Consider the following 19,020-nt stretch of genomic DNA (forward strand, 5'->3'; position numbering starts at 1 on the left):
CACATGATATGTTATAGCAATCTGGTGCGCAACAGCGTCGTCGATTACGTGGCACGCAACCACTGATTGATGCATGCAACGCCTGAGCAGAGGAATACGACACAAATATTTTTGATTAAAATGCGAATTAACAAGTTCATTCGGATGCCTGTTTGTGAAGTGAACACCTTTATCTACAGTGGATGTTATGAGGCGTTGTATTTCCCTGCAAAAATGTAGAAACCTCTTAGAAATAAATGTTATTACATAACTATGCAATAACATTGTAGTTATTTCCTAGAGGTTTGTACATTGAAGGGAATCGATTAAACTGCCCCGGGTTGAACTAGTTTATGGCCCGTCATGTGACCAGGCGATGCCAGCATCAAGGCATTTTTGTCAGAAAGTAAATGACTTTTACATATGAAAACACAGAATCCTATTAATTACGTTGCTTTTAATTGGCCAGAACTGGGTACCTTGCTCACGGTTCCAAATCAAACGCAATCAACGCTAACACGGTCACTGGGTCATGCCCGGGGTATTCATCGAATACACTCTTTTTTGAAGGAAAAAACCAAAACATCGTTAAACCCGTTTATTCATATTCAGCGACCGAGATTTGCACATGAACGCGTCAATCTCCAATAATGTTTAGTCATTGGCACAAACTGTCAATCACGTCAAATTATTTTCCCCTTTTCAATCGTCGCTAAGATTGGCTGATTTTTTAATCAAGCTGGTTGCTTTCAATTTCTATTGGTCAAATCTCTCACACCCATTTTCCACTGACCAAATCCATCCAAGTTTTAGGTGAAATTATTTTCCTACTTCTTCCATTAGACTGAACAGCGGTTTGTCTCCGGTTGTTTTTCCGTTTTAGCTAACAATTCCGCTTCGGTAATATTCATCATCATGTCATTATTCGGTGAGGTTCCCCAAGCCACCCCAGTGGCGGTCTTCAAACTGTCGAATGATTTCAAAGACGACCCGAACCCCATGAAGGTGAACCTCGGTGTTGGAGGTAAGAAATGTGATAATATGACCAGTCCCCTCTTTCTAATGTCCTTAATTTTGTCACTAGAGTCAAATACTTTGTGTTGAAAGAACTTCACGTGGCGGTCTTCAATAACTACAATGTTATTGCATACTTTTAGACAACCGAAATTAATAATGAATGTATGTGTGTTATATTAAAACATCGAGTAGGGAGTCAAATGTAGGCAGTACACATTTCAGAACAACTACTAGTCGAATAAGACTTGGGAGAGATGACGAATTTTGGCAAAGAGTTTTATTTATAGACTAATACACTTCAAACAAATATCCAAACCGAAAACTGCAGACATTACTATTGCCTCCCCCGCGATCAACCGCCATAATAACATTTGATTTATTTCACCTTTATTTAACCAGGTAGGCAAGTTGAGGACAAGTTCTCATTTACAATTGCGACCTGGCCAAGATAAAGCAAAGCAGTTCGACACAAACAACAACACAGAGTTACACGTGGAGTAAAACAAACATACACTTATTTTTCTACTGTATTATTGACTGTATATACAATGTGAGCAAATGAGGTGAGATAAGGGTGGTAAAGGCAAAAAAAAGGCCATGGTGGCAAAGTAAATACAATATAGCAAGTAAAACACGGGAATGGTAGATTTGCAGTGGAAGAATGTGGAAAGTATAAATAATGGGGTGCAAAGGAGCTAAATAAATAAATACAGTAGGGGAAGAGGTAGTTGTTTGGGCTAAATTATAGATGGTCTATGTACAGGTGCAGTAATCTGTGAGCTGTTCTGACAGCTGGTGCTTAAAGCTAGTGAGGGAGATAAGTGTTTCCAGTTTCAGAGATTTTTGTAGTTCGTTCCAGTCATTGGCAGCAGAGAACTGGAAGGAGAGGCGGCCAAAGGAGGAATTGGCTTTGGGGGTGACCAGAGAGATATACCTGCTGGAGTGCGTGCTACAGGTGGGTGCTGCTATGGTGACCAGTGAGCTACGATAAGGGGGGATTTTACCTAGCAGGGTCTTGTAGATGACCTGGAGCCTGTGGTTTTGGCGACGAGTATGAAGCGAGGGCCAGCCAATGAGAGCGTACAGGTCCCAGTGGTGGGTAGTGTATATGGGGCTTTGGTGACAAAACGGATGGCACTGTGATAGACTGCATCAAATTTATTGAGTAGGGTTTGGAGGCTATTTTTTTAAATGACATCGCCGAAGTTGAGGATGGGTAGGATCGTCAGTTTTACGAGGTTATGTTTGGCAACATGAGTGAAGGATGCTTTGTAGCGAAATAGGAAGCGTATTCTGGTGGGGGAAGATTTTCAGCACAACAGTTATCAAGTAAACAGATGCTAAACAGTAACTAGCCATCTAACGCTACTAGTTAACAGTTAGCTAGCTAATCCTGTCTGACTAACTATTAACTACAATATCCGAAAGACCTCCCGAGTTGTCTAGCGGTCTAAGACACTGCATCTCAGTGCTAGAGGCGTCACAACAGACGGGTTCGAAACCAGGCTGTATAATAACTGGCTGTGATTGGGAGTCCCATAGGGCGGCGCGCAATTGGCCCAGTGCCGTCCGGGTTTGGCCGGTGTAGGCCTTCATTGTAAATACAAATGTTTTTCTTAACTGACTTGCCTAGTTAAATAAAAGTAAATCAAATGTTGCTGTGGTGCTGCTCCCTGTTTGAAAAAATGTGACCGAATGCATCATCCCTCTTCCCTCCCTGTAACATGACTGGATTTGTTCTATGTGGTAAAACCTTTTCACCTATCCAATCAATCATGTTATCCAGATCAGTGATTAGGCTAGCACACTTCTTCAAAGGAGGGAGAAGGTAAGGAGGGAGAAGGTAGGACCATGCCCCAGGACTACCTGACATGATGACTCCTTGCTGTCCCCAGTCCATCTGACCGTGCTGCTGCTCCAGTTTCAACTGTTCTGCCTTATTATTATACAACCATGCTGGTCATTTATGAACATTTGAACATCTTGGCCATGTTCTGTTATAATCTCCACCCGGCACAGCCAGAAGAGGACTGGCCACCCCACATAGCCTGGTTTCTTCCTAGGTTTTGGCCTTTCCAGGGAGTTTTTCCTAGCCACTGTGCTTCTACACCTGCATTGCTTGCTGTTTGGGGTTTTAGGCTGGGTTTCTGTACAGCACTTTGAGATATCAGCTGATGTATGAAGGGCTATATAAATACATTTGATTTGATTTGGATGAACTCAGGCTGGACATGACATGCGTGATGTTCTTGCTTGCTCTGCTGATTGATTATGCAGAATCTACTGTCAAATTTCAATCACATTTATTTTATAAAGCCCTTTTTACATCAGCAGTAGTCACAAAGTACTTGAAACACCAAATGGCAACCAATGCAGATGTAGAAGCACAGTTGCTAGGAAAAACTCTCGAGACAGCTAGGATCCTAGGAAGAAACCTAGAGAAACCAGGCTCTTAGAGGTGGCTGGTCCTCATCTGGCTGTGCCAGTTGTAGATTATAAGAGTACATGGCCATTGAGGCCATGTCGTTCTTCAAGAAGTTCAAACGTCCATTGTTGACCAGCAGTGTCAAATAATAGTCCGTGGTTATAGAGGGTGCAACAGGTCAGCACCTCAGGAGTAAATGTCAGTTGACCTTTCATAGCTGAACATTCAGAGGTCGAAATATCAGGTCCAGGACAAGGTAGCACGTCCGGTGAACAAGTCAGGGTTCCATAGCTGCAGGCAGAACAGCAGAAACTGGATCAGCAGCATGACCAGGTAGACTGGGGATGGGGACAGCCGAAGTTCATCAGGCCAGGTAGTCCTGAGGCAGGGTCCTATCTCTCAGGTCCTCTGAGAAGGGGAGAAAGCGAGAGAGCGATTGCTCCCTCTAATTCTCCATACTTAAGATCACACAGGGACACCAGATAAGACAGGAGAATTACACTAGATAGGACAGACTGACCTGAGCCGCCTGGCACATAGACTATTGCAGCATAGATACTGGAGACTGAGACAGGAAGGGTCGGCACAGATAGCATAGCAAGGTCTATAACCTGTAGTTGGCAGTCATCCAAGGAAGTAGCTCTGTCACTGGCGTAGGAACAGACTGGAACAGGCCGGTAGTTGTTGATATAGATAAATGCGTCATGGTCATATCAGTATTAGTTGTAGCTAGATCAATGGACCGTGGTCATAGAGCAATTCACTCCCATTCACGCGCTCTACGCTGATCCTATGAGAACACTAGCCAGAATACACCCCAGTAGTGCACTTTGGGGTGGAACGGAGCCACTTCACACTTTGTGACTGTTCTTCTTTCTGGATGTTTGTGTGGAGTGCTGTTAATATATAACACTGCAGCGCAGAGGCCAAAAGGCTGAAGTTCTGGTGTGTGTGCTGTCTGTGACTGCTTACATGGCCTCTCAGGACTACAGGGTTAGTATTGCGCTACGCTAGAGAAATACCATGACGTATTTTACTAGGCAAGTCAGTTAAGAACAAATTCTTATTTTCATTGACTGCCTAGGAACAGTGGGTTAAGTACCTTGTTCAGGGGCAGAACGACAGATTGCACCTTGTCAGCTCGGCTTGATCTTACAACCTTTCGGTTACTAGTCCAAAGCTCTAACCACTAGGCTACCTGCCGCCCCAATAGAGGAGATGGACCCATGTCCACTTAGGAAAATATCTGTTTTCTCTTGAACTTCAGTCACAACTGATACAGTTAGGCCTCTTGCCATGTTAGAAAGTGGATGTGAATGGAAGTATGTCTACAGACTATTGCAGGCAGAACAGATAAAGAACAGAACAGATAAAAGCCTGTTAGACAGGAGTGCCCTGTCCTCATTAGCTCAACACTGTTCACTCAGAGTAAGTTACTAGTGTTGCTGTCTTATCAGTGGTGGCTGGCTGGGGTTTAGGGCCACAGGGGAAAGTGCAAGGCTGTAGTCTGACATTTGTATCCGATTGTATCCTGATCCGATAAAACCACGAAAACAAACCTTTGCAAAGTTGGAATTTTATTTCACTTTTATTTATACAGGTAAGTCAATTAGGAAACAAATTGTTATTTACAATGTGGACCTGTCAGGTAGCGAGTGCAGCACGTATAACACACACACAGGTTAAACAATATCATACAATTAACAGTCAAAAATACACATGAAGTTGCCCGCCAGAGACGGAAGGTAGGGAGAGACGGAAGGTAGGCCTAATTACCAATCAGTCTACTTGGGTCTTGCAGAGCAATAATACTTCTAGTGTAGTAGTGTGTATTTGTGACATCTCCATCTGTGTTCAAACTCTCTTCAGGTTGTCAGGGGCTGTTCATTGGCACCATCCCCTCCCGAGTGGGTTTCTCAACAGGGCAGTAATTCTCCTCCCGAGTGGGTTTCTCACCAGGGCAGTAATTCTCCTCCCGAGTGGGTTTCTCACCAGGGCAGTAATTCTCCTCCCGAGTGGGTTTCTCACCAGGGCAGTAATTCTCCTCCCGAGTGGGTTTCTCACCAGGGCAGTAATTCTCCTCCCGAGTGGGTTGCTCAACAGGGCAGTAATGCTCCTCCCGAGTGGGTTGCTCAACAGGGCAGTAATGCTCCTCCCGAGTGGGTTGCTCAACAGGGCAGTAATGCTCCTCCCGAGTGGGTTGCTCAACAGGGCAGTAATGCTCCTCCCGAGTGGGTTGCTCAACAGGGCAGTAATGCTCCTCCCGAGTGGGTTGCTCAACAGGGCAGTAATGCTCCTCCCGAGTGGGTTGCTCAACAGGGCAGTAATGCTCCTCCCGAGTGGGTTGCTCAACAGGGCAGTAATGCTCCTCCCGAGTGGGTTGCTCAACAGGGCAGTAATGCTCCTCCCGAGTGGGTTGCTCAACAGGGCAGTAATGCTCCTCCCGAGTGGGTTGCTCAACAGGGCAGTAATGCTCCTCCCGAGTGGGTTGCTCAACAGGGCAGTAATGCTCCTCCCGAGTGGGTTGCTCAACAGGGCAGTAATGCTCCTCCCGAGTGGGTTGCTCAACAGGGCAGTAATGCTCCTCCCGAGTGGGTTGCTCAACAGGGCAGTAATGCTCCTCCCGAGTGGGTTGCTCAACAGGGCAGTAATGCTCCTCCTGAGTGGGTTGCTCAACAGGGCAGTAATGCTCCTCCTGAGTGGGTTGCTCAACAGGGCAGTAATGCCAGCTGCAGAGAAAGCCAGAGTTGGGCTACTGCAAAATGTACAACATAAAGTAAACACAACTCTCGTAAAAACACTTAGCTAGTAGGCTATATTAGGCCCATATATTGGAAACACTGTATCCCTCCTCAGCCGCTATAGCTTGCCTGTCTCTCCCCTCCAGCCTACAGGACAGATGAGGGCCAGCCCTGGGTGCTGCCCGTGGTTAAGAAGGTGGAGAAGCTCATCGTAGCAGACAACCGTCTGAACCATGAGTACCTCCCCATCCTGGGTCTGCCTGAGTTTAGGTCCTCTGCATCCAAGATCGCCCTGGGAGAAGACAGCCCTGCCATCCAGGAGAACAGGGTAGGGTAGTTTATGAGTTTGTGTTGGTGGGTTGTGTGTGTGCTCGATCGTACATATATTGAGTTGAATTTGCATTTAAATTAGTACTGGTGAGCTACATTGCTCTTAAGCAGTTAAGTCACTTATCTAGTGTCTCTCCTCCACCCCCTCGGTCTCTGTCGCTCTCTCACCTCTCCCTATCGCTCTCTCACTCTTTCCCGCTCTTCTCTCCCTATCCTCCTCTCTCTCCCGCTCACTTTCATTCTGTATGTCTGTCTGTCTCTCTCTCTGTCAGGTGGGAGCGGTGCAATGTCTGGGGGGTACAGGTGCTCTGAAGATGGGGGCTGAGTTTCTCAGACGCTGGTACAATGGGAACGACAACATGAAAACACCTGTCTACGTCTCAGCGCCAACCTGGGGTAGGCACACACTGGAACGACAAAACAGCTGTCTACATCTCTGCTCGTACGGTTGATCCGGAGCTGTATAATCAGACAGATATGACGTGGCAGGGCGTGCAAACTATCACAGATTACAAAGGGAAACCCAGCCACCAACTGGAGCCCAGTGACTGGAGCCTACCAGACGAGCTAAATTCCAACACTGAACCATGCATGAGAGCACCAGCTGTTCCGAACAACTGTGTGATCTTTCTCTCCGTAGCTGACGTGAGTAAGACCTTAAAATAGGTTAATATTCACAAGACCGCAGGGCCAGGATGTGTATTCAGAACATGCGCTGACCAACTGGAAAACGTCTTCACTGACATTTTCAACCTCTTTCTGACCCAGCCTGTAATACCTACATGGTTCAAGCAGGCCACCATAGTTCCTGTGTCCAAGAATGCCAAAGTAACCTGTCTAAATGACTATTGTCCCGTAGCTCTTGCATCTGTAGCCATGAAATGCTTTGAAAGGCTCTTCATGGCTCACATCAACACCATCATCCCAGACATCCTGGCAACAACATATCTGCCACTCTGACCCTTAAACCTCTTATGGCTGCATCGCTTTGTTCTCAATTTCTGCCTGAAGACATACCCAAATCTAACTGCCTGTAGCTCAGCCCCAGAGGCAAGGATATGCATATTCTTGGTATCATTTGAATGGAAACATTCTGAAGTTTGTGGAAATATTAATTGAATGTAGGAGAATATAACACAGTAGATCTGGTGGAAGGAAAGAGAAAGAAAGAGCATACGTTTTCTGTTTTTTATTGTTGTAGTATCATCTTTCACATGTACTAGAATAGCCACACAGTCAGATAGGATGTTGGAGATCATTTTGATGGATAACACAAGAGGGCAACTGTAGGTGTGCAATGTTTCAGACTGATAACTTCAGGAATGGGTGAGCTACATGATATTTAGCATGAAGTCACCCAGGTGTCCCACACAAGTTGCCCAAATGTACCCAAGTGGCCGAATTGGTGAAATTACCTAGGGGTGTGTGCTTAGTCCCCTCCTATACTCCGTGTTCACCCTCAACTGTGTGACTCCAACACCATCATTAAGTTTGCTGATGAGACAGCTTACAGGGAGGAGGTCAGTGACTAGCCAAGTTATTGTTACTCATTGTGTATTTATTCTTTGTTTTATTCTATTATTATTTATCTTTTTGTCGAGAGCTGTGTGTCCTCCGAAAAACAACCCCGCCAAGCCACACTGCTTATTGACACGCGGCTCACTTAACCTGGAAGCCAGCCACACCAATGTGTTGGAGGAAACACCGTACAATTGGCGATCGAAGTCAGCGTGCATGTGCCCAGCCCGCCACAAGGAGTCGCTAGAGCACGATGGGACAAAAACATTCCGCGCCGGCCAAACCCTCCTCTAACCCGGACGACACTTGGCCAATTGTGCGCTGCCTCATGGGTCTCCCGGCTGCGACACAGCCTCGGAATAAACCCGGGTGTGTAGGGACGCCTCTAGCACTGCGATGCAGTGCCTTAGACCGCTGCACCACTCGAGAGGCCTTGATATGTTATTTTATCTGGCACTTATACTGCTGTGTTGTCCTCTTAACAGTTAATTATTAGGTGATTTACAAATACAGCATGTTACTTTTTATTTTGGTTGATGGCTCTGCAATAGAGCCATCAAATAATTTCAGCTAATGTTACAAAGGAGGACTCAAGAAACATGATTTGGAAAATAATTCTCTGTTAGGGAAAAGGCAGAGTGTTATAAAACCTGCTCTGTTTGTTTCTAGAAAACCACAACTCTGTGTTTGCCAACGCTGGGTTCAAGGACGTCCGTCCCTATAAGTACTGGGACGCAGAGAAGCGGGGTCTGGATCTTGCCGGTTTCCTAGGTGACCTGGAGGTGAGCTGCTGACCTCTGAACAGGTGGTGTTGACATGGAGACCAGACCGGCTCCCGAACTCTGAGTTGACCTCACAATAGTGAATATTTAATATCAGAAATGGTCATGTCTACCTTGAAAGTAAATTAGCTTTTTACACACTGTTGAAAATTATATGTTTAGCTTTAACGATACCAACTTCCTGTATCAGCTCCCAGTACTCTGTCATTTGGCTGTCCTGTAGTCTAACACTGACCTTTGACCCCGGTCCCAGACTGCACCAAAGCATTCCATCTTCGTTTTGCACGCGTGTGCCCACAACCCCACCGGCACAGACCCTACACACGTGGAGTGGATGCAGGTGGCTGAGGTCATGGAGGTAAGACTGTGTGTACACATTATAAGGAAATACCATTTTTGTTTTTGGCATGACATCTTTTCTCATTTCTGAAGATGTTTTAATCTTTGTCCTTTTTCTTTTCTCTCTCCCTCCAGAGGAGGAAGCTGTTTGTGTTCTTTGACTCTGCGTACCAGGGCTTTGCGTCAGGCTGCCTGGATAAGGATGCATGGGCAGTGCGCTACTTTGTCACCCAGGGCTTTGAGATGTTCTGTGCCCAGTCCTTCTCCAAGAATTTTGGCCTTTACAGTGAGACAGAAAGACCCCCCCCCCCCCCCCCCCCCCCCCCCCACCCTGCCACACACACACACACACCCAGTAAGATGCAGGGAAACATAAATGAAACCAAACTGCAGTATGTATTCCTACTCTCACCTCTCACGTTTCACATTACATTCTACACAATGCAATCTGTAAACTGCAGAGACCCGAAATGAAGATTCTGTCTCCTTTCAGATGAACGTGTGGGGAACCTGACCATCGTAGCTCGTGATGCTGACAACGTGAGGAGGGTTCTGTCTCAGATGGAGAAGATTGTCAGGGTAACCTGGTCCAACCCTCCCTCCCAGGGTGCCAGGCTAGTCGCCATCACACTCAACACAGCTGAACTCTTTGCTGAATGGTGGGAACACACACAGGTCCATAGTAGTGTATCCACTGCCAACAGTTCTACATGACTGTTGAAAACGTACAAATCACAGGCGGCCAGTGGAACCTTTTTGTGGAGGGCTCAGAGTACTGGCTGGAAGACAGTCAATGGGATTGGCATTGAACACCTCAAACACATGGTTTCCACCTGTTTGATGCCATTCCAGACATTACTATGAGGCACCCTCCCCTCAGCAACCTCCTGTAATTTGAAATATATCCTCTCTTCATCCCCTTCTCTCTCCTTCGCTCGTTCTCTCATCCCTTCCTCTTTCTCCCTCCATCTTCCTTCTCTCCTCCTCTATCCCTCCTCTCCCTGTTGTAGGAAGGATAATGTGAAGACCATGGCAGACCGTGTGTTGTTGATGAGGGCTTCACTCCAGGCTAAACTGCAGGCTCTGGGAACACCAGGAACATGGGACCACATCACACAGCAGATCGGCATGTTCAGCTTCACTGGCCTCAACCGTGTGTACACACACACACACACACACACACACACACACCTTTTGTCTCATCACATACGCTGCTGTTACTGTTTATTATCTGTCCTGTTGCCTGGTGACTCTCTCTACCTATATGTACAGTACCAGTCAAACGTTTGGACACACCTACTCATTCAAGGGTTTTTCTTTATTTGTACTATTTTCTACATTGTAGAATAATAGTGAAGACATCAACACTATGAAATAACACATGGAATCATACAGTAAAGGGCCCTGCTAGTCTACACCTGTTTATGAAGCATTTGATAAATACCATTTGATTTGTTCATACCTTTTTAATATTTTGTCTCTCTCCAGCTAAACAAGTGGAGTACATGATCAAGGAGAGGAGTATCTACCTAATGGCCAGCGGTCGTATCAACATGTGTGGTCTGACCACTAAGAACATCGACTATGTGGCCAAGTCTATCCACGAGACTGTTGTCAACGTCCAGTAGAAGACAACAATACCCTTAGCACTGGCCCCTGTCCACCACCAGCAGTGTGTGTGTATAATGTATTAGACCAAGGGGGAGCCAGGTACGGGCCACATCCGGCCTGTGAGACATTGAAAAAAATATATATATATATTTTTATTTAAAAAAAAATATTCTCCCCAATTTCATGGTATCCAATTGGTAGTTAGTCTTGTCCCATCGCTGCAACTTCCGTATGGACTCGGGAGAGGCGAACGTCGAGAGCCGTGCCTCCTCCGAAACATGACCCGACCGAACCAACCGACCATGACCCGACCGACCCAGAAGCCAGCCGCACAAATGTGTCTGAAGAAACACTGAACACCTGGCGACAGTGTCAGTGCGCATGCGCCTGGCCCGCCAAACGAGTCGCTAGAGTGCGATGGGACAAGGAAATCTCGGGCCTGCCAAACCCTCTCCTAACCCGGACCACGCTGGGCCAATGCCTCATGGGTCTCCCAGTCACTGCCAGCTGTGACACAGCCTGGGATCGAACCCAGGTCTGTAGTGCGATGCAGGGCCTTAGACCGCTGCATCACTCGGGAGGCCCACGCAAATTAATTTTAACAAACAATTGGTCCCCAAAAAATGCGCACCTCTGTTGAATTTCAAAATCCCAATTTGTCCCTCGAGACAAAGTTTGCCCACCCCTGTGTTAGACCAAACACACAGAAGCCCCCTTCCTAACTCCCAGCGCACCACTGTACGCTGAGCTGATAATGTCACTGCCTGTCTACAGATATATTCTATTTTGACCCTTAAACTAATGCACAAGGCAGCGTAACAGTTAAAGACAAGTCTTAATCATTTGTCTGTGTGGCTCTGTGTGTTTGTCATCTCTGTGTGTTTGTCATCTCTGTGTGTTTGTCATCTCTGTGTGTTTGTCATCTCTGTGTGTTTGTCATCTCTGTGTGTTTGTCATCTCTGTGTGTTTGTCATCTCTGTGTGTTTGTCATCTCTGTGTGTTTGTCATCTCTGTGTGTTTGTCATCTCTGTGTGTTTGTCATCTCTGTGTGTTTGTCATCTCTGTGTGTTTGTCATCTCTGTGTGTTTGTCATCTCTGTGTGTTTGTCATCTCTGTGTGTTTGTCATCTCTGTGTGTTTGTCATCTCTGTGTGTTTGTCATCTCTGTGTGTTTGTCATCTCTGTGTGTTTGTCATCTCTGTGTGTTTGTCATCCCTGTGTGTTTGTCATCCCTGTGCGTCTTCATCAATACTGCTTGCAGTGGAGAGGGGTGTCATTTCCTTTTGAGTGTTTGTGTTCAGTGGTGTCACGAATAAGCAGTCTGTGTCAGGACATTGTAGATGCTGTGTGGTTCCACACTAAGGCACTGACTGGGTGTCTCTCGACACTTTGAAATGGCTTCCTTTCCTCCTTCATTGAAACTGATGTTTCTTCCACCTGTCTTGTACAGCCAGATCAGTGATCATGGAGGGAAGGACACAAGGAAAGGAGATATGGAAAATAAGCTATAGTGTTTAAACTATTGAGACACAGGCCAAGTGTATCTGGGTGTATTAGACTAGCTGGTGATGATCTTCCTTTGCTTAATCATGTTATTAACATTACAATGTGATTAGTATTGCTGTGGCATTGGGGACTGGCGTTTTGGCAAAACAATTGACTTAATTATTCTAGATTTAGTTTATTTAAATGTGTTTTAGTGTATCCTCCCATTCAACATCAACTAAGATGACTGCTTAATGACATTATGATAACATTGTGCCATCGGTAGGAGTAGTAACACCAATGAGACATTTTTGGTTATTTTCTTAAATTGATGCAACATATACTCAAATCTAAAGTCATTAGCTTTTTGAAAATAATTTTTGACATGATTAATAATTTAGCTCACAGTGTAATTTCCCTACATTTTAAATTGAATAACAGAGGGACACCTTGGATTTCGACATACCAAAGTATCAATGGAGTCTTTCAAACGTATGACATACTGGGTGTGATTAATTAACAATTCTCTTCCATATGGACCCCTCCCTGATACGTTTACCACTGGAGGGAATGTTCAAGGTTCTTGTTTATATTTGCAATGAGTGATTGTCAAGGCAGGAACACCAAAGACAGACACCTGAGGGACAGACATATTATTTTAAAATAAATAGTTATTTTAATAGCCTCTTTTTGTTTTTATTGATGTATATGATACATGCATTTTGATACATACATTTCATACATAGCATTAAAAGTAATACATCTAAATCCCCAAAACATGTCTGTACACCTCTACACATCACTACTGGGACAAGCCAATGTCTAAACACCTCTACACATCACTACTGGGACAAGCCAATGTCTAAACACCTCTACACATCACTACCGGGACAAGCCAATGTCTAAACAACTCTACACATCACTACTGGGACAAGCCAATGTCTAAACACCTCTACACATCACTACTGGGACAAGCCAATGTCTAAACAACTCTACACATCCCTACTGGGACAAGCCAATGTCTGTACACCTCTACACATCACTACTGGGACAAGCCAATGTCTGTACACCTCTACACATCACTACTGGGACAAGCCAATTTGCTTACCCTAAGTACTTTAAAAACAATGCATAAACAAAGTTTTGCAGTATAAAGGACAATATATATGTTTTATCATAGATTAACAGTTCAAAACGTTTTTGGTTATATTGATGTGTAACTATTTGTCATTTTAAAGTGATTTTCATGGTTGCAAGACACGCAAATACCACCACAATTCAAGAACTACCCGTTTAGGATGATTCCATTCCTATTGTAAAACACACATTCCCTATTCTGTTTGACTTACCACCTGAATATGTTTTATAGGAGGAGTTGTTTGGGTCCACTTGAGAGCGAATGTCGCAAAATATGAACTGTGACCCAAGTAAACAGTATTTGACTTGGAAAAAGTACTAGAGTGAAACAATCAATTGACCAAATCAGTCACGCACTAAATATATGTAGGACGTTATATTTACAATCATGTTTATTTTAGTGCAACGGGACTTGAAGTAAAAATCCTGTATTACCTCAGACCTTAGCTGTATGGAGCGCTCTGTTGAGGAAGCTGTTCTCAAAGTCCCGGGGTGCGTTCAGTAGGGACAAATAGGACTGTTCTCAAAGTCCCAGGGTGCTTTCAATAGGGACAAATAGGACTGTTCTCAAAGTCCCGGGGTGCTTTCAGTAGGGACAAATAGGACTGTTCTCAAAGTCCCGGGGTGCTTTCAGTAGGGACAAATAGGACTGTTCTCAAAGTCCCAGGGTGCTTTCAATAGGGACAAATAGGACTGTTCTCAAAGTCCCGGGGTGCTTTCAGTAGGGACAAATAGGACTGTTCTCAAAGTCCCGGGGTGCTTTCAGTAGGGACAAATAGGACTGTTCTCAAAGTCCCGGGGTGCTTTCAGTAGGGACAAATAGGACTGTTCTCAAAGTCCCGGGGTGCTTTCAGTAGGGACAAATAGGACTGTTCTCAAAGTCCCGGGGTGCGTTCAGTAGGGACAAATAGGACTGTTCTCAAAGTCCCGGGGTGCTTTCAGTAGGGACAAATAGGACTGTTATCAAAGTCCCGGGGTGCTTTCAGTAGGGACAAATAGGACTGTTATCAAAGTCCCGGGGTGCTTTCAGTAGGGACAAATAGGACTGTTATCAAAGTCCCGGGGTGCTTTCAGTAGGGACAAATAGGACTGCTCTCAAAGTCCCGGGGTGCTTTCAGTAGGGACAAATAGGACTGTTCTCAAAGTCCCGGGGTGCTTTCAGTAGGGACAAATAGGACTGTTATCAAAGTCCCGGGGTGCTTTCAGTAGGGACAAATAGGACTGTTCTCAATCAGAGAGCAATAATCCCTTTTTTCTTTTTGTTTTCAGCATTTTAATTAAGGGTCTGCTCAATGTGGATGTCCAATCAGTCTGTTCTGATGCTGTCTCTGTCTGTAGCATTATTGTTGCATTATTATCAGTAGCTACCATCTCAATGACATACATGTAATGTTCAAAATTGCACAAATGAAATGCGCTCACAGCTAGTGTCTGTAAGTGAAAACCTATGTATCTCTAGGGGCTTTGACTGAAGCCTTGAATAAACGTCTACCCACCACCATGTGTCAGAGTCATGGAATGCTGTTACAACATAGAAACAACCTGGAATCAGAACAGGGTTTTTATGTGGTTATCCGTGTGTGTAGTGTTTTGGCCCAGTCAGTATAGGTCACTGCCTTCCTGTTTCTCACAGTATGTTGTAATTCTTAGGAAAGTTCTTCTGAGAACCAGGACAGAAATAATATTTTGTTTGTGCAAGTTCTCTTTTTTTGAGTGTTTCTCATGACATCGGGAATGAAAGTGCAGGAAACAAAGAACACTGGCAATACAGGAGTCCAGAATAGTATTTTTATTGAGGAGTTTTTAAAACATTCATTGGGAGGTCTGATATCCTGAACCCTGATATTCTGAAGATCTTGTAAACTGTTGAACCATCCCTAAATTCCCACATAATCTATATAACAGAGAATTGGATATAATGATGAGAACTACAGTAACAGGCAAAAGTTTGGATACCCTTATTCAATGGCTGCATCACAACAGGACGTGATTGGGAGTCCCATAGGGCGGCACACAATTGGCCCAGCGTCATCTGGCTTAGGGTTTGGCCGGGGTGGGCCGTCATTGTAAATAAGAATTTGTTCTTAACTGACATGCCTAGTTAAATAAAACATCTCAGCGCTACAGGCATCACTACAGACCCTGGTTCGATTCCAGGCGGTATCACAACCGGCCGTGATTGGGAGTCCCATAGGGCGGCACACAATTGGCCCAGCGTCATCTGGCTTAGGGTTTGGCTGGGGTAGGCCGTCATTGTAAAATACGAATTTCTTCTTAGTTGACTTGCCTAGTTCAATAAAGGTTAAATAAATAAAATGAAGATGTGTTATTTCATAGTTTTTTGGTCTTCAATTATTCTACAATGTAGAAAATAGTAAAAATCAAGAATAACCTTTGAATGAGTAGGTGTGTCCAAACCTTTGACTGGTACTGCATGTCTCCTCCCTAACAATGGGATTTGTCCACAGAGTGGAACGACGGCTGAGCGTCTATTCCTCTCTTTGGATTGGTGGATACATCTCGTTACTTTAATACTTTTTAGAATATTTTATTTTGGGTTGTTGACGTCAACCGCCTGTATGGCGAGAGATGCTACGCTGCTAGCCTCATGTCATGAATATGCATAGCCATCTCGAGATGACTGATATAAAGTGTTTTTTCTCAAAGTTGACCGGATTTCACGTATCCTACTTATATCAGTACTCTCATAACAACATAAGCATTACAAAACTTCGATTAGATCAAGTAAACCTCATGTAGAAAATAAGCCATACATTTTTTTTGTTAACCAAATTCAACACACATTGACCTCCATACAAAAACTCTTTGCTTGGTGAGTGAAAGAAACAAAATAGCACCACCTGCTGGAGAAGATAGATATTTGACCCAGTTATCCCTCTCCCTTCACCTCTTCCTCTCTGATATATATATATACATCTCTATCTGCTGAATCTCTGTCTCCCTCACCAATAAATATCTTCTCTGAGAGCATGAGACTGAGTTGCTTGGTTTCTCTGTTCTTTGACTTCTCCAGCTCAGCTATTTGTCAGGTCATAAGGATGTGTGTGGGAGGGACAAAGCTGTTCAGTGGAGTCCTTACAGGCGAAGTAAATCAATGCCACTGAGTCTCCCCATAGATCACCCCCGTGTTTGTGTGCGTCAAGGAAAGCACTGGCTTGAAGTCAGAGTGCATCACATCTCCACCCACCTTCCCTGCAGTGCAGCGCTGTGACGCAGGATCTCTCTTCATTTGTTTCTCTCTACTTCCCTCTGTATATGCTGTCTGTAAATCAGTCATCTGTCAGCACAATCCAGAGCAGCTCATTTTAAGCTCAGTCTAATAGCAGCTAACCAGTAGTGAATAGTGATGGTCCCAGGCAGGTTTTAGGGAATTATTAATGCTACAAATGAATAGGACAGAGCCCATTGTCTGACAACCTATATATTAAAGTAATGGCACTATAACACCTCTTCCTCTCTCTATACATCTCTAACTCCAAACCCCTGTGTACATTGGCATACATTCCTATCAAACAACATCCATTCCTCTCATCTGAGCCTGTTTGACTTTACAGGGGTGTCTGTCTGTTCTTGAAAATGATACATTGTCCTGATATCCTGACTGTGCTCTTCAGCTGTCAGCTTATATTAGACAGGTCTTTTTCTCTCATGCTTATCAGATTTGTATAGACTATAACTCCTCCACTAAAACTACACATCCAATTCAGCCTGGCTTTTCATAAGCCCAGGTCTGTGTCCTGCTCCTCTCTGCATCAAGCTGAGTCCCAAGGTAGGAGTTGTCCTTAAATACAGTGGCTTGTGATAGTATTCACCCTCCTTGGCATTTTTCCTATTTTGTTGCCTTACAACCTGGAATTAAAATATATTTTGGGGGGGTTTGTATCATTTGATTTACACAACATGCCTACCACTTTGAAGATGCAAAATATTTTTTATTGTGAAACAAACATGAAACAAGACAAAAAACCTGAAAACTTGACCGTGCATAACAATTAACCCCCCCAAAGCCAATACATTGTAGAGCTACTTTTTGCAGAAATTACAGCTGCAAGTCTCTTGGGGTATGTCTCTGTAAGCTTGGCACATCTTGCCACTGGGAGTTTTGCCCATTCTTCAAGGCAAAACTGCTCCAGCTCCTTCAAGTTGGATGGGTTCTGCTGGTATACTGCAATCTTTAAGTCATACCACAGATTTTCGATTGGATTGAGGTCTGGGCTTTGACTAGGCCATTCCAAGACATTTAAATGTTTCCCCTTAAACCACTCGAGTGTTGCTTTAGCAGTATGCTTTGGGTCATTGTCCTGCTGGAAGGTGAACCTCCGTCCCAGTCTCAAATCTCTGGAAGACTGAAACAGGTTTCACCTCAAGAATGTCCCTGTACTTAGCGCCATCCATCATTCCTTCAATTTTGATCAGTTTCCCAGTCCCTGCTGATGGAAAAACATCCCCACAGCATTATGCTGGAGATGGTGTTCTCGGGGTGATGAGAGGTGTTGGGTTTGCGCCAGACGTAGCGTTTTCCTTGATTTCCAAAAAGCTCCATTTTAGTCTCATCTGACCAGAGTACCTTCTTCCATAGTTTGGGGGAGGCTCCCACATAACTTGTTTGCTTATTTTTTCTTTAAGCAATGGCTTTTTTTCTGGTCACTCTTCCGTAAAGGCCAGCTCTGTGGAGTGTACAGCTCCTTCAGGGTTATCTTTGGTCTCTTTGTTGCCTCTCTGATTAATGCCCTCTTTGCCTGGTCCTTGAGTTTTGGTGGGCGGCCCTCTCTTGGCAGGTTTGTTGTGGTGCCATATTCTTTCAAAAAAAAATGATAATGGATTTAATGGTGCCCCGTGGGATGTTCAAAGTTTCTGATATTTTTTTATAACCCAACCCTGTTCTGTACTTCTCCACAACTTTGTCCCTGACCTGTTTGGAGACCTCATTGGTCTTCATGGTGCTGCTTACTTGGTGTTTCAGACTCTGGGGTCTTTCAGAACAGGTGTATATATACTGAGATCATGTGACAGATCATGTGACACTTAGATTGCCCACAAGTGGACTTTATTTAACTAACTGTGTGACTTCTGAAGGTAATTGGTTGCACCAGATCTTATTTAGGGGCTTTGATGCAAAGGGGGTGAATACATATGCACGCACCACTTGTCCATTTAAAAAAATAAAATTATAGCAAGACATTGTTTTCATTTCACTTCACCAATTTGGACTATTTTGTGTATGTCCATTACATGAAATCCAAATAAAATCAATTTAAATCCCAGGTTGTAATGCAACAAAATAGGAAAAACGCCAATGGGGATGAATACTTTTGCAAGGCACTGTAGGCACAGATCTAGCATCAGCTTCCCAATACACAATCCTAACCTTACTATTTGGGGATAAAACGCCAGAAGTGACCTTTGATTAGTGTCTAGGGGAAACATCATTGTACACCAAGCTCTATGATTCGTGCATGCAGATAGTTATAGCAGAACTAAGGGAATTTGGGCTAATATTCTACAGGGAAAGCAGTAAGCAGTGCATTCCATACACCCAGTCCATGTGCTCCTGTACAAACCCAACCCCCCTAGCCCTCAGCCCCCTGTATCCACATCCTCTCAGCCCAGAAGCTAAACCCTCAGCTCCCTGTGTT

At 44.5% G+C, this 19,020-nt stretch overlaps 1 protein-coding gene across 1 annotated transcript; it reads left to right on the forward strand.

Annotated features, from left to right (window-relative positions):
• The first annotated feature begins 472 nt into the window (after positions 1-472).
• On the forward strand, positions 473-14,861 carry LOC109882343 (aspartate aminotransferase, cytoplasmic). Its single transcript, XM_031804940.1, has 9 exons — positions 473-1,003; positions 6,309-6,490; positions 6,765-6,888; positions 8,680-8,792; positions 9,046-9,150; positions 9,267-9,417; positions 9,625-9,790; positions 10,142-10,284; positions 10,620-14,861. Exons 1-9 carry the CDS (start codon positions 895-897, stop codon positions 10,757-10,759), a joined length of 1,233 nt encoding a protein of 410 aa, XP_031660800.1. The 5' UTR covers positions 473-894; the 3' UTR covers positions 10,760-14,861.
• Positions 14,862-19,020: the final 4,159 nt, after the last annotated feature.

Source organism: Oncorhynchus kisutch, linkage group LG25 (genome assembly GCF_002021735.2).
Source record: "Oncorhynchus kisutch isolate 150728-3 linkage group LG25, Okis_V2, whole genome shotgun sequence".
NCBI classification, from domain to species: domain Eukaryota; kingdom Metazoa; phylum Chordata; class Actinopteri; order Salmoniformes; family Salmonidae; genus Oncorhynchus; species Oncorhynchus kisutch.

Coding starts and splice junctions, on each gene's coding strand:
- LOC109882343 (XM_031804940.1), top strand. CDS start 895: ATGTCATTATTCGGTGAGGTTCCCCAAGCCACCCCAGTGGCGGTCTTC. Junction 1,004..6,308: donor GGTGAACCTCGGTGTTGGAG/GTAAGAAATGTG, acceptor TCTCCCCTCCAG/CCTACAGGACAGATGAGGGC. Junction 10,285..10,619: donor CAGCTTCACTGGCCTCAACC/GTGTGTACACAC, acceptor GTCTCTCTCCAG/CTAAACAAGTGGAGTACATG.